This window comes from Carcharhinus amblyrhynchos, chromosome 3, assembly GCF_965287045.1.
Source record: "Carcharhinus amblyrhynchos chromosome 3, sCarAmb.v2.hapA, whole genome shotgun sequence".
In the NCBI taxonomy this organism is placed as follows: Eukaryota; Metazoa; Chordata; class Chondrichthyes; order Carcharhiniformes; family Carcharhinidae; genus Carcharhinus; species Carcharhinus amblyrhynchos.
In genome coordinates this window covers 52097544-52113041 of record NC_137326.1, presented here as the reverse complement: position 1 = coordinate 52113041, position 15498 = coordinate 52097544, and the positions used below count along the sequence as shown (strand labels likewise).

The window sequence follows — 15498 nt, the reverse complement described above, 5'->3', positions numbered from 1 at the left end:
GCTGTTAAGGTGCTGATGAGGCCACACTTGGAGTATTGTGTACAGTTTCGGTTTCCTTAGTTGAGAAAGGATTAGTGGCACTGGAGAGGGAACAGAGGAGATTCATTAGGTTGATACTGGAGTTTAGAGGGTTGGCTTTCAGATGAATGAGCAGAGGTCTTATAGAAACATATGAAGAGATAGGTACGATAGACTCAGATTGTTTCCACTGGCAGGTGAAACTAGAACTAGATGGACATGACCTCAAAATAAAGGGGAACAGATTTAGGGCTGAGTTGAAAAGGAACTTCTTCAACCAAAAGGGTTGTGAATCCAGGGAATTCCCTGCCCAGTGGAACAGTTGAGGTTATCTCAGTGTTTTTAAGGCAAGGATAGATAAATATTTGAACAGTAAAGAAATTAAGGGCTTTGGGGAGCAGGCAGGCAAGCGGAATTGAGTCCACAAAAAGATCAGCCATGATCTTATGGAATGGCGGAGCAGGCTTGAGGGCCTGAATGGCCTACTCCTGCTCCTAGTTCTTACGAATCATGGAACAGGGAAATTCAAGTAAATCAAAGCAAACCCACAAGCTCCAGCTCTATTCAGGCAACACCTGATTGAAGTGGCATAACAGCCACTACAATCAGGTGCTACATTATTTTTGCTTCAACGTAATCTGTTTAAACACCAAATCAAGCAAAGAAACAAGTTTTGCATGCCAACATTGTAAATGTTTTCAAATAATTTGTCAGACAAATTTCACATTTTGTGTAAAAAGCAGCATAAGAATCTTTTTTAAAAAGATAGTCATTTTACTGAGGAGATTGCAGACTTAAGTTTTGATTACATCTAGTGGATTGGTTACTGTTGCGCTCAAAAAAACATTGAAATTAGTGAATTTCCACAGGCCTAGAGGCTGTCGTCAAAGGCAGGACAGGTGTTTTGCATAGATGGAACCACAGCCAATCAATTTGGTTACCATTTTTGAAACCACATACAAGTTACTGCAATTAAAAAGCTGCAACTGTGCATTTTGTAGCACAGAATGCAAGCATTATAGGTACCGAATCCTTTCGAAAGGATTCTGGGTTATAATGTTAACACTTCCTAATAGACAACACTTTCCTATAATGGGAAACTTTGGAAATCAAGAGTAAGATAGTTTGCCTTGAATTGATTAAACAAACCTAACCAATTTGCTCCAGGTAGCTGCATTTTCTATTAGTGTTTTTTCAAAATTTCATTAAAGCCCTTTCAAAATTTATTCATTGAAGGTAGAAAAACCATTAAAATTAATATTGAATTACAAATTTACAATACAACCAAACATGAGTTTTTGGTGAGGCATCTCAAAAACTAATTAAGGTGATTTTCATACCCATTCCTCCCCCACCCCCTAATCATTAGTTATTTTGGAAGAAAAATTACAGAAATAGCTGTTTATTAGAATTACATTAATTTTCACAACTTCCAATTGCATGAAAACCTGTAATAATAAGGTACAAAGATGTACATGATTAAATAACACAAATATAACAAGGCTAGCAGAAGCTTCAGCTGACGATAGGAATTACCCATGAACTAATAAGCTGTAGTTACAAGGATATCATACCCTCTCCTCAGATGATTCTGAATGCTTTCATAAGCAGCATTGAACATCTCCAGATCTTCACTTTCTCCAAATAGTATGTAGGATTTCAAAAGATATTCATAAAACGAATCCATTCCTGCTCCTAATCCACTTTGTTTTCCAACCCATTGTCCAGTCTGAATGTTTACCACATTCCCTGTGTAAAAAATGAAGGCAAACTAAATGTCCTGGAGTTCAAGTAAATTATCGAGGCTCAAACAATAAATTTTAGCAGAAGTGTAATTCACATCTCATTTAAAGACATTGCTTTGCAATCATTAAAGAAACACTCTTTAAATGATCTGTTTGATTAAAATAGATGTTTTAATATATGAAGGGTATGCCCTATGAAGGTGCAGAAATTTCAAAAGCGGCTGTAAAAACTTCCAGGTGGACAGATAAAGCCAATTAGAAATGAAGCAGCTCCCTAGAGTTCAAAGTACAGATTTTTTTAAATATAAATTTAGGGTGTGATGAAAAAATCAAATACTGTACAAGTTACACCATGTATGAACATAAGCGAACAAGTATGGAAGGCATTAGTTATTTCAACTGGTTCACAAATCAAATTTAACCAAGAGCTGATCTGTATGAATAAGGCTTCAATACATATTATGCACACTGAAGCTGCAGTCTTCAATATTACATGAGTACCAAAAGTATATTAATTTGTCAATTATTGAAAATAAATATGCTATCCTCCAAACATGAGTTAGCTTAGCTATTGCTCAAGAATTTTTTTTTCATAAATGCAACGAACACCAAGCTCATTGCTCAGCTACAGGTAAGGCCCAGAGCTGAATCTGCTTCTAAGCTTCCAAATATCACAAGAGCAACTCTGCATTGATTTGTGACCATTTCCATTAGGAAAATATTAAACATCCAGCAGGGGACAATAATCCACAAAACAATAGTTGGATTCATACGAATCCAGATCCTACTGTTTGTGCCAAACATTTTTGACACTTTACACCACTGCATTACCAATATAGATGGAGAATACATATCAATCCAAAAGATAATGTACACAAGGTGACTGAATCAGTGAACTGGTAAAATCAGATGCCTTGATATCAGCGTGTTGGAGTTTAACACTTGTGCTTATAACGAGTTGAATTATAAAATTGTCCTGAGTCAATCCACAAAAACTGTTATATTAGTGGGTCTCACTGCATTGTTGAGTCAGATGATAGAAATGAATTTCTTAATAATAATTGAAGTTTCATTCATTTCTTTGTTTTGTTCAGTATCTGCTTAGCTTAAAGACCTGTAATTATTACTTCTCTCATTTATAATTATTTACACTTATCTTTTTATGGAAATCTTTCTATCACTCCCCTTGTCTCTGCCTTGCCCCTTATTTTCTCTCTCCTTTTATCTATCTTCTTCTATGATTCCCTACTATTCACCTTTTTGACTCATTTTATCATTGTGATCTGTCTGTATTTTCCTGAATCCCATGTGACGTGAATGAGGATATTAGATACACGGAGAGTGAGTGAGAGTGTGTGATGTGTGTTGTGGTGTGGGGGGTGGGCGGAGGGGAAGAGAGAGAGAGAATGCTGTTGGTAGTGGCTAGAAGACAGGGGCTTTGGTTGAAGTGGGCAAGAACAATACAGCTGGAGAGGGAAGCCTGTGGTCAAATCAGATGCAGAAAAGATGAGGAATTCCTGACATGAATGGGGACTAAGACATCAGAATGTGAAGCAGCACACCAGAAGTACAGTAAGCCTTTCTATTAGATTTAAAGCAAGCCTTAGGTTAAAAGATAAGTAGCTCAGGGTGGACCTGAGGCCTGTTCCTCAAATACATGAGCGCAGTAACTCTCAAATCTACAAAACAGCGGATCCAACATTGCAGCTCACCCTTAAAACCCAAATAAAAGAAATTTACTGGAAATAGTTATACTTCATGAAAAATGATCTACCCACAAAGATTACATCAGATATTCTTTTCCCTATTTCATTCACCCGAATATCTAGACCAAAATACACACCATTAAATTATGTGTGCTACTGTATAACCCACATACAGATGGGCTAAAACACTACATTAAAACTAAATAATTGCCATTTTTGCAATGACGAGTTGAATAAGAGAAAATGCTTGCAGCAAGCTCCTAATCTTTCCCATTATTCAGGAGAGCATTGAACTGAAAACAAATCTAAAGTAAATCCAATCTAATTCCCAACATCTGGACAAATTCTTGTAGTACTCAGGTACAAAAATCAAAATGGATCCTACATTTTCTTGTATTGCAACCTGTTTATCAATCTCCAATTCCTGGTGGTATTATCATGGTAACTTTTAAGTTACTGAAGTAGTGGTGACTAAAGCTATCTAAAGATTCAGCTACTTCCACATTCCAAGCTTTGAAATGCAGAATGATAGTTTGAATAAAAAGTTTACATACATTACAGCCAATCTTGCACAAGTTACAATTTGACATTTCAAAGAGTTCTTAACGTAAAACAGCTCATCAAAATGTTACTGTTAGACGAACATCTTAATTGGTATTTTACATCACGAGCTTTTGCACTAAAATGAAGCTTTTGTCAAGTTTCACAAGTAACTTGGGAGCCCAAATAACACATTTAAGTACCTAGCAATCCCGTCTCATCACTTCTCAGTTTCCAAAGGGCTCTCACAGCTTGGCGAGCTACCCACTCAAATGTAGAATCCCCAATGAGGCGGCTCAGGATTCCAAACTCCACAAGCAGAGAGCCAGCTCCAGCAGTGCAGGTTTCATTAAGACAAGTTGAAGGCACCCCTTTCTTTAGATTCACCTGCAAATTTTTGTTTTAAACAAAAAAGGTAGAGTTCTTTACTTCGTGCCTTGGCATGCTGCAAAATAAATTCAAGATCACTGGGGAATTAAACCACCACAATACTTTCAAGAATTTTTGGCTTGTTTCAGTTTGAATGAGCTTCTTTCTCTCTGCCATGTTCCACTTGAATGAGCAATGGTAGTTCATTCATCTGTGACAAACTCTTAATATATTTTACCATGTCTTTTCTCACATCAGCATGAAGTAAAATTACCTCTTTTCAGCTGTAATTACTACTGGTGAAGTGGCTACTGCACATTGCTCATTTCTGACTGAATACCTTTCAATAAAGCAGGAACAATTTTTAATCTGCATGCCTTTAAAAGACAATCAAGATAATGCAACTTAAAATGCAATTTTAAAGAGCCACAAATTGACAAATAACTTCTTTAGGTGCAGCTTGAACAATTCTGAAATCCTACACTTCAATATTTAACTCATTTAAAATATTGCTCGCATCTGCAGCCCTTTCAGCTTATGTCAATATTTCAAGGATCGTTGAACAGAAGCAATTTCTTTTTTTAAACTGATGTGAAGCTATCAGTGTAAATTATCTGAGTTTGTGAAGGATATAATAAAAAGAAACCTTATAAAAAGAAAAAGCCCCTAGTAGGAATCTGTGAAGCACAGATTTGGCACAGGAGCTGGGACAATGTTCTTAGTCGAACTGCATTAAGGGGTGTGCCAGCCAAGGTTGGGTATTGAATACTGTGTACGCTTGGATTACAGGAATCGAGATGATGTTTACCAAGATGTTGGGCATAGAACAAAGTGGTAAACCTTTAATACAGTTAGGCTTTCATGTCAACAAACAGTAAGCTTTTTCTTTGAACTTAAGGGGATTATATCTTGACTTTTTTAAATTATACATAGGATGTTGACCAAATCAAGGTCAAGATAAGTAGATGGCACTGTATTGCATTTTAGAAGTTAATGTTCAATGAATTTTTGTGTAAAAGAAAATTAACTGCAACTTCACTATCACATGAAAGTTATTTTTATATTGGCCTTAGAGAAGTGTTTACACCATTAGCTTTTGGTCATCGTGTTTCACTGGAATTGGCAAGAACAGCTGCCAGAGAGCTGCATTCAAGTCATGCCAGTAACCAGACTCAGCAAATATGGCTAGTTCATATTGAAGTGTGCATAGGTGCAGGAGGGGATGCAATAACTTGCAATAATAGAACACCTTTAAGCATCCCATTAAGGCAATGTAAAAACAACTATAACATTACCCTGAAAACTTGAAGTAATTCCAGTGGCTGGTGTTTTAGAATTTTACACGTGTTCTCCACAGGTCTGCCTTCATTTCTGCTCCCTCTCATCCATATACTATTCCTCACATTGCATCCAAGTCAAGCAACCTGCTCCCAAATGTTGCCAATGCAACTTCAACAGTTAAAACTCCTCAGTTTTACTTCCCCAGAGGCAATGTTAATCTCAGTTTAGCGACTCCAAAAAGCATTACAACCAAGACTATAAACCATGTCATTTGTGGGAGGGAGAAAAGAGAAAGGATGCACCAAGTACACAGGAAACCCAATGCCTCAGCCCATTATAACTTGTGTACAAATATATAATAAAGACATGAAATTCTACAAATCTAACACTCAGATTATGAGCAAAGTTTTCAGTTTTGTCAATGTAATGGAATGCTTGACAATTTTATAATGCTTTAAAGATAGAAAAAGAAAGCAACACTTTATAACCCGAACACACTGTCACATACCCTAGGGTGAGGAATGCCAGTACTGGTGTTTTCAAAAGCTGGCAGCAATCTCACAGCCAAGTCACGAGCCAAATGAAGTAACTCATCATCATAACCATCTGGAGTCATGTTTCCAAAAGGCTGAGCAGGGTCCATGATAATCATATGTGCAGATAGCAGGCTTCCCAAAATCCTACATTGGAACAAAACACTGTTCAAGCACAAGGTGGAAATAGCTGTTCTTGGAGGAGGAAAGGAAGTAGCTATTTGGTGACCTAATTGCAATTTTAATCTAAAAAAAATCAATTAGCATTTAACACAAATTAAGGAATAGAAAAATATATCTGATAAGGAAAAAGCCCTCATCATTTTCAATTTGCTTTTCTACCCTCCTGTGCATGGATACCCTACTACGAAGCACACTCCAGTACCTAAGTGATCATTTCTTAATGCAGGAGCTTAGGTGGTGAGCGTGAGCAAGTCACTGAGTGCCGAAACAAAAATGTAAAAACTAATGGAATGTCAAGCTTTATCTCACAGGGGCTAGGACACGGAGAATGGAGGTTATATTTCAGCTGTACAGAGTTATACCATAGGTCACAAAATATATACTGGCTTTGAAAGGCATACAATGCAGATTGTCTAGAATGATTTCAAGTTATAATTATGAGGACAATGTGTGTAAACTTGGCATGTTCTCTTGAAAAGGTTAAAGGGCGGTCTAATCAAGCCATTTAAATTAAATTATCTGATAGCATTAGTGGGGGTGGGGGGGGGGGGGGGGGAGGAGAATCCAGAGTGAGTGGCTATAATTTTAAAATTAAACTTATGCAATTTCAGTGAAATTTGACAATATGTTGTTTTAAAAATAAAACAAAAGTTGACCACATTTCTTCTAGTCAGGAATTTGCTCCCTCCAAAAGGCTGTGGAAGCCGGGTGAATTGAATTGTATGAGTAAGCTTTTAAGTAAAGATAGTTATGAATATGAAGCAAAGGCAATGATCTAACAGGCTTGGGGCTGACTGGTCCACCTCCATATCCAGGCTTGTTTGTTCATCATTATTGACAAGCTTGACACTCTGCTCACCCAACACAGATTACCAGGAAGGAGTTCTTGAATGGAGCAGAATCTTCAAGATACAAGAATTAGAGGATCTGTGGCTCACCTGATGGTTGCCTCGAAGACTTGCACGGTTGAATCTTTATTAAAAGAGACTGTGCTAGTCACCAGCTTCACTGCTCTCTTAAATTCTGAAGCATTGCCCAAAACCTGCAGAGCAAAACAAATAATGTATAAAATTCATTTTTAAAAATACATCCTCACACTAATCAGTGTGAAATTAGAAAAAGCTGCAAAATGAATATGTTTTAAACATGGTATGAGATGTGTTGCAAAATAAGGATGCACAGTATGAAATGGCAAGTGGTCTTAACTATTCCATTCATAATAATTCATATTATCCAGCCATAAATTCCCATTGAACACATTCTTCCTTTGAACTCCAATTTAGCACTGTGTTTAATATGACAATTTACAGCGGAAAGCAGAATCAAAGTAGGCATGTCAACCAATACAGCATAATATTTGAATTGGGGATATGGAGAAAGGGGAGAAGAAAGAGGAAATATTAATTAGGGGAATACAAATATTGACTTGGCATAACCCCAAGTTAGAATTTCATCCAATCTCGCATAGGAGGAAATAGGGTTTATTCTCACTGCTCCCTACACAAAGGGATAGCAATCTTGGGCTTGCCTCAGAGAAATCAGTCAGAAGCCGGGTAATTTAACAAAAGCCACCCAAAAATATTCCAGCTAGTCTAGACTGCCACAGACGGAAGTCTAGCTCCAGATTTCCAGCCTATATATTCTGGAGAAGGCAGGCATGCACTGGCGGGTGGAAGTCTGCCCTAAAACTCCACATATTAACTCTACAAACCTGGCACCCTAAAGAGTGAAGTAATACGTCTACAGAACACGACTGCAATGTATCTACATACCTCTAAGTAAAAATGAGATACTTTCTGGAAGGCAGATTTTGGAATACAATATGTCCCAGTAAAATTAGAAAGTTTATTTGTGTCACAAGCTCACATTAACACTACAATTACTGCAAAAATCCATGTGTCACATTTGCAATTTTTCAGCATTTTGAAACAGTATAACTTCAAATTGCCATATCCAATGTGCACATCTATATTTCACTTTCTTTATCTGAGCCCCAGCTACAAATTCACTATGTTGTCACTCCAACTTTTCACAATGGCAAGTTGTGAAATTCATTTCAAAATTCTAGTAATGAGTGGACCAGCAAAATACATCTGACCATGAAAGCTGAAGGCTTGTTGTCAAAACCCAATTAATCAAGTCTAGCTCACAACTGATGTCACACATTAAACCGTTTCCAGCCCCATAGGCTACTATGCTAAAGGGTCTTAGGCAGTGGGTCCTGCTATGGTCAGATATTCACACCATTTCCTAAGTCACTATAGCCATAGGTTTTCTATATTCAGCTGTGATATAAAAAATAAGTATTCAACAATCAAGCTTTCATCACTGGATTTCAAAACCTCTGAACAACCAGTTAAACTATCAAATGGCATTTGTCGACAAACATCTGGATAGTTTTGTTGGAATTTAGTCTACTGCAAGAAACAAGATTGTAAATTTATAAAAACAAATTTCCTGCTGATGCTGATATCCAAAACAAAAACAGAAAACGCTGGAAAATCTCAACAGGTCTGACAGCATTTGTGGAGAAAAAATGGAACTAATGTTTAAGTCTGGATACATCTTGGTCAGAATTGTAATTTTATCAAATTAAATGGGAAAGCTCAGTTTGTTTAGAAACTGTTCCACCTAATTGAGAAATGCCAATGGTGCACTGACATTCACACAACAAACATTAGTTTATGGCAGCCATCATTTATCATTTAACTACCTCAAAGCATCAGTCTAATTTAAGTGGCAATTTCTTAAAATTACGATGGCAGGTAATTGCAATTAACTGTCTGATCTTCACCCAAAGCCCTGGAAAAACTTGTTATTGAATCCACATTTTTGTGGAGAAGAAATTTACCTGAATACCACAAAATTTGAAGGACACAAAGCACAATATTTAAGTTTGTGTTACAAGTAGACTTACATTAACACTGCAATGAAATTACTGTGAAAATCCAACATGTTTTCAAATCCAATATTTAATACTTTATACATTATTGGCAACTTCCCACAGTAACAAAACGCAAAGCCTTATATTTCTCATAGCTTGGGTATAAATCCACACAAAGCTTTCAAGCCGAAATCTTCCAACCACCAGCATCTTGTTATAAATCAAGCAGATCAAACTGAAGCTTACTAAATTACAAATGTTATTCTACCAGAGGAAATCAATAAGGAATATAGTACTCATTATTATTCTGATATTTAGAAGTAAACTTTTCAAGAAGCCTGAATAAGAAGTGTTGAAGTGTTATGCCAAATAAGAGGTACGGATGCTACAAATGTTATAAAGAAAACCTCAATCAGTTGATCATCTAAATTAAGGTCCATGAGCAACGATGTTAGTTCTATAGTAACTATTTTACTTCTGTCACCTATCTCTTAATGTAAAGATCTCTGCCCTTTCACATCGTTTTTTTTCTGAGACCAAGATTTCACAGCTGCATTGTTTGTTTAAGAAACATGCAATTCTGCCTCAGTCTTATTGCAGCTGCATGCTACTTCCTGATGACTTGCTTTACTTTTGGGGATAGTAGTGCCAATTGCTCCTCTGTGCACTGTGCTTTGCAGACAAGGACCCTTCCAATAGCATTTCCTAGTGAAATAATAATGGCCATTTGTAACTCCCTCGACATTATTCACTGGTAATCTGCTGAGGTCTCAGATAGGCACATGCCTCAACCACAGCTGTTTCTAATGCTCAGGGTGCACTGCTGCCAATTCAGTGTGTTGTATTACAAGACATTAAAAAGTTAACTATCCTCACCAGTTTTTGCTGTAATCTGACTAGTCACTGCACCAATAAGAAAGCAAAGGATAACCTTACAATCTAGCAAAGACCCAAGACAAGAGTCCAGTATATCAGTGTAACATGACTGAAGCATGATAGGTACAAAAGACCCGGTTAACTTTACACGTACAAATGCACATTTTTGATCTTCACTTATGCTAGTCTAATTAAAAACTCACCCTAGCTATGACTGTAACACTACATTCTGCAGTCTCCTTTCCTTCTCTATGAACTGTATGCTTTGTTTGTATAGAATGCAAGAAACAATACTTTCCACTGTGTACTAATACGTCACAATAATAAATCAAATCAGAATCACTGTTAGTATATGCAGCAAACACACTCAACTGCCATCCTATTGAGAATGTCACAAACCTCTTCTTGCATTTAAGAATTTAATTTTTTTTTACCAAGTATTCAGGCTCTCAAAGAGCATGCAATTTTAACAAGTAAAAGCACTGAATAAGGAACCAGTTTATCTTTTTCTCATGAACCAAACTGAAGATATCCTGTTCTCAAATGTACATTTAGTTTGAACAATAGAGAAGACTAATGTTGTGGTTAACACTGCTGCCTCTCAGTGCCAGGGTTCGATTTCCGGCTTGGGTCACTGTCTGTGTGGAGTTTGCACGTTCAGTCTGTGCCTGCTGGGTTTCCTCCAGGTGCTCTGGTTTCCTCCCACAGTCTGAAAGTCACGCCAGTTAGGTGCATTGCCTCGAACAGGCATTGAATGTGGCAACGGGGGGAATTCCACATTAACTGCAGTGTTAATGTAAGCCTAATGGGACTAATAAATAAACTTTAACTTTTAAACTTCCACTATAAATGATTCACACCAGGGGTACTTCTATATTTGTCACAAGCTACTGTAAATCTTGCAATTCCCTCTATTACTGAGTACTTTCTGTCAAAATACTGTTACTTTAAGTCTAGGACTCAAATCAAAATTTCTAAAATGGCCAAAGTATAACAATTTTAAAACGACTTTGTATTTGGTTGTTAAGGAGGGCAAAATCTGGGTCTAGATTCACAGCGTTTTGGGGAGTTGGATACTAGCAAGTCTGGAGCTTTGTTTGTACGTATGCATTTTTAATGAGCTTTTACTGCTGAATAGATGGACTATCAAAGGGTGAGTAGTTCAGTCAAGTTAAAACATAAAAAATAGAAAAACCTCATACTGTTGCCAAGCAACAGTGGTCCAGAGAATGAAATAAGGAGGATTATTCAGTCTGTGGATTCCTGAGAGTGTAGGCAGAAAGTTAAATTTAAGGAAGAAATCCTGCAGACTGCAGGGAAAGTGAGTTTGGGGAACTGATGAGTTTGCTGTGAAGTTATGAAACAGTGACATTACACTGCGGTTTTTGTGTGTGTCTCACAGATATCAAAGGAAGGAACAGCATCTAGTGAACGTTCACAGGTCCACCGGAAGAAAAAACTGTTTGAAACTGAGCTAGCTCAAGCCATGGTGTTGAGAAAGTATGCCGGACAGAATATTGCTGAGATAAAAGGAACAGTACAAGTTGAACTATTTTCTGTTATTTGTACTGAATTCTAACTTCTTGTCATATATGTTGTTAATTTTTCTTGTTAATAACCGTTTTATTCGATGGTGTAACAAAAGAAATAAGCAATGTTCTCCATGCTGGTTGCAGCTGTCAATGTGGCACTGTTACTGGAGCAACCATGACTGAATGCTAATTTTTGTACAATACTTGTGCATAACGATATCAGTTTATCACAAAGTTTGCATAAAATATTGATGCTTTTATCACTGATTTTTACAGAATCTACTCTAATCCAGCAGTGCCAGCTCACATACCTCCTCCTTCTAAATCATACTCGAAACCAGGAGAGCTGTCGTTTTTAGTCCCATGTAAACCCAGTGCTAAATTCCTAGATGGTAAAGCTGACATGTTTTAAGCATATCCAGGGAACACAAACTACTTTTTAAAGTCAACACATCAAATTGAATGGCATATCCAACTCAAATACTGGGATTCCATCCAAGTGGTCCAAGATCAACTCTGGTCTTATAACAATTTGTTTCAGGAGGGCAATACTGGACTGACTATCCTGCTAGTACTTTATCCATTTATGTTTCCACAGTGAAACCAACAAGCTGTCATAAAATACTAGGTCTCTGCAGCTACTAGCATCAAACAAGTTGTGTCTAACTGCAGCTTGCCACTATTTAATTAGTCAAAAGGGTAAATGTCGCTAACTATCTTTTTACATTACCACAAAGGATAAACATCTTTGGAACAATTCAACAATAGTACAATTCTGCAAAGTTCACAGTTTTAGATCTGTCTGGTACTTAGAAATTCTCAATTCCAATAGATGCATTGTAAAATTATTACTAATCACTTAATGCAAATTAGCAGATGATCAAGAATTGTTTGAGGAAGGTTTATACATGGATGAATATATACATTGCATACATACAATATGCAATACTGTGGCCCCATCACTGGGAACAAGAGAACAAATCCATACAAAAGGAGACAATTTATTCATTTGACATTCAATCTAATTAGTTACATTTTTAAAAGAATTTTGCATTGTAGATACAATGATATCCATTTGGCAGTTTCTGGGTGTATATTCTTACATTCTTAGTATTCCACATTTGCACCTTAAATTATACAGTCAATTCACTGAAAGTTCATATTAGTATTCATTAGAACCTCATCATTGCAAGACTACGACCTCAATTATAATTTCTCTATCCTTTAAGTATGCATGTTTGCTTCCTCCTCAACCTCCAACCTGTCCCTCCAAATGCAAAGAAATTTCAAAATGATTTCATCAAGACATTTTATTTCAAAAATCTTGTTTCTTGCAACGTTCACTCAGAAGGAATTGCAGCAAATTGCAAATGATTTCTCAGCTTCTGTCACAAATATTACAGCACCTCTAATGTAAATGATGGTAAATAAGGTAATCAATGCCACCCAATTAATATGCAGGTAAATGTGGCTGTGACATGGTGACTATAATTTCTTTTGTGATTAATTGCAAGGAATTAGCTGTACACCAAGATCTGCTACAAGGGCTGGTGATATGAAGTCATGGACACGCAGCCAAGATCTGGTGCTATGCAGAATGAGGCAAGGAGACAATACAATCTAATTTTAACACTTCATGACACAGCACAAATGTCACATGGGATGTTAAAGAAAGCTTCTTAAAAGATGCAACTTTCATTGCCTCTACTTGACTACAATAGACGGAGAGAGCACGCTATGGAAGCATTAAGTAGGAGCTGTATCCTACTTGAGAGAATTTACTGCTAAGCTTCTGCTGGGGCTTTTCAATGCCTCTGGGCACTGGTCTACATGAGAACAGCTACAGGAATGAAGTTGCTCAGTAGGAAATTAAATGAACTTGCACTCTATCAAAGTGGCCTTTATTGCATCAAGTGCTGAGACATGCAACAAAGGAAAACACTTGTTTGCATGGCATAATTCAATTGGCCAAACCTTAAAACCACAAGCACATCCACAGTTATGAAAAGAGTAACATTTTAACGTAATCGCTTTTCTTTAAAGGATGAATACAATAAATTCCTACCACAACCAAATTTGTCTTACCAAAAGAAAAAATTTAAATTAAAAGGAAGTAATTCTAGTTGAGTTAAAACACAACAGCATTATAAAAAAGAGAAAGACTTAAGTCTACCTAGTCTGTTCCAAATTTAGGTCACCTTCATAATGTACACACTTTCTACAACTGTAACTTCAAAGAGATACTGTATATCTTAATGTTACACAATTAATGCAAATAATAACTGAAACTAAAAGGATTTCCTGTTAATTTGTACACTCTTAGCTGCAGCAGTACAATTCACAACAAGCACCATGAATCAAACTTTTAATTTCACTCAAGATCATATCATTTCTTACTGCACTGCAAAACTGATAACACCACAACACATCTGGGGTCTCGTGAATGTCTGGTATGAATACATTTTTTAACCAATGAAATTTAAAGACAGAGGAAAAAAGAGATAATAAAGAAAAAGGGGAAAGAAAGTGAAGAGAAATGAGAAAGAAAAAGAAAAACAGAAGAGAATGTGGTCATGTTGAGTTTGGAAATTGTTGTATTGGCCCTTGAGAAGTTAAGGCATAAACAGAAGGATTAGTCTGTGGAACACATTTTTATTCATGTTCTGTAACCCCAAATTATTTTCAGTAATAAATCTAATTTGAGAGAGTACCAAAACAGATTTGCCGTGAAAATGACTGCCTTCTGTCGCAAATAGGAATGTGGATGGCAAAGACTAGTATAAAGATATTGCGAAGAAAGATGAAGTTAAAAATTTCTAGGAACAAACCATCAGATGCGAGAGAAAACACGCAAACTATATTTTTTCTGTCCAAGTCTCCAAGGTTGAGTGCCATGGTGTGACAGGCTTGGTTTATGATATGAATCATCAGTCTTTAATGGCAGTGGCAATATTAATTCCCACTTACTGCAAATCCAGCAATTACATGCTGGAGAGCTTATAAAGATGGTCATCTTGCAAGAGGGAATGATGCAAGTTATTCAGCAGTTAATGGGTAATTGGGACTCAGGATGCACCTCCTCTTTGTTGTAAATTATGCGCCAATCAAGGCTGGAACATGAACATATTGTCTTTTCAGCAATTTCTGGGTCATTGAATTCTAACTGAGACACTGCTAACCTATGATGTTGAGGTGTCAAAGTCACCATTCATTTATGCAGAATTTCATGATCACAGAGAAACAGTTTGATTAAAGCAATCTTGCTTACTGATCAAATACAGTGACCAAGACTGTTGCCAGGGATATGTACAACCAGAAATTTTTTGGTGAAAAAAATAGGATGATGAAAAGTCTGGATAATGAATTTTAGAAGATTTAAACCCAGTGTACAAATTTCCAAATAACCTCATAGCTGAAACAGATTATAGAAGATCTTTCCAAGCAAAAATATAAGGTTCCAAATAAAATTACTTTGGAAAAATCAAAAATCTTGCAAAACCACAGTAAACACTTAATAAAAAGAATGTCAAGATCTACCAAGCCAAGTTACTAAACATCTGTTACTCACCGCTAGTGTATCAAGTGCATCGATCAGTGTTAAAGAATAGTTCCCAAGGACGTCATTAATGTTTATGTTTGAACTAGAAGGAAAACAAAATCAATTAACAGTTCCAAAAGCAAAATTAACCCAATTTATTTCCAATTGGGATTAGGAAAGGAGTCAGTCATCAATACCAAGAAAATTGTCACGTCTCCTCCGTGAGAACTTCTGTGGCAAACATTTTGTAACCTGTTCAGAGTTCTGCAAGCTAGCAGAATGGAGCTGGACTA

At 36.6% G+C, this 15498-nt stretch overlaps 1 protein-coding gene across 1 annotated transcript in view; it reads right to left on the bottom strand.

The window, feature by feature from the left end:
* The window catches only part of edem1 (ER degradation enhancer, mannosidase alpha-like 1), a 36995-nt gene that overhangs the window by 14798 nt on the left and 6699 nt on the right, over nt 1–15498 (bottom strand). The window contains exons 2-6 of the mRNA XM_080184046.1: nt 15236–15308; nt 7314–7417; nt 6168–6339; nt 4213–4396; nt 1593–1767 (exon numbers count right to left, since the gene is read on the bottom strand). Coding sequence (XP_080040172.1) covers nt 1593–1767; nt 4213–4396; nt 6168–6339; nt 7314–7417; nt 15236–15308 — 708 coding nt within the window. The remainder of the gene's footprint in view (nt 1–1592; nt 1768–4212; nt 4397–6167; nt 6340–7313; nt 7418–15235; nt 15309–15498) is intronic.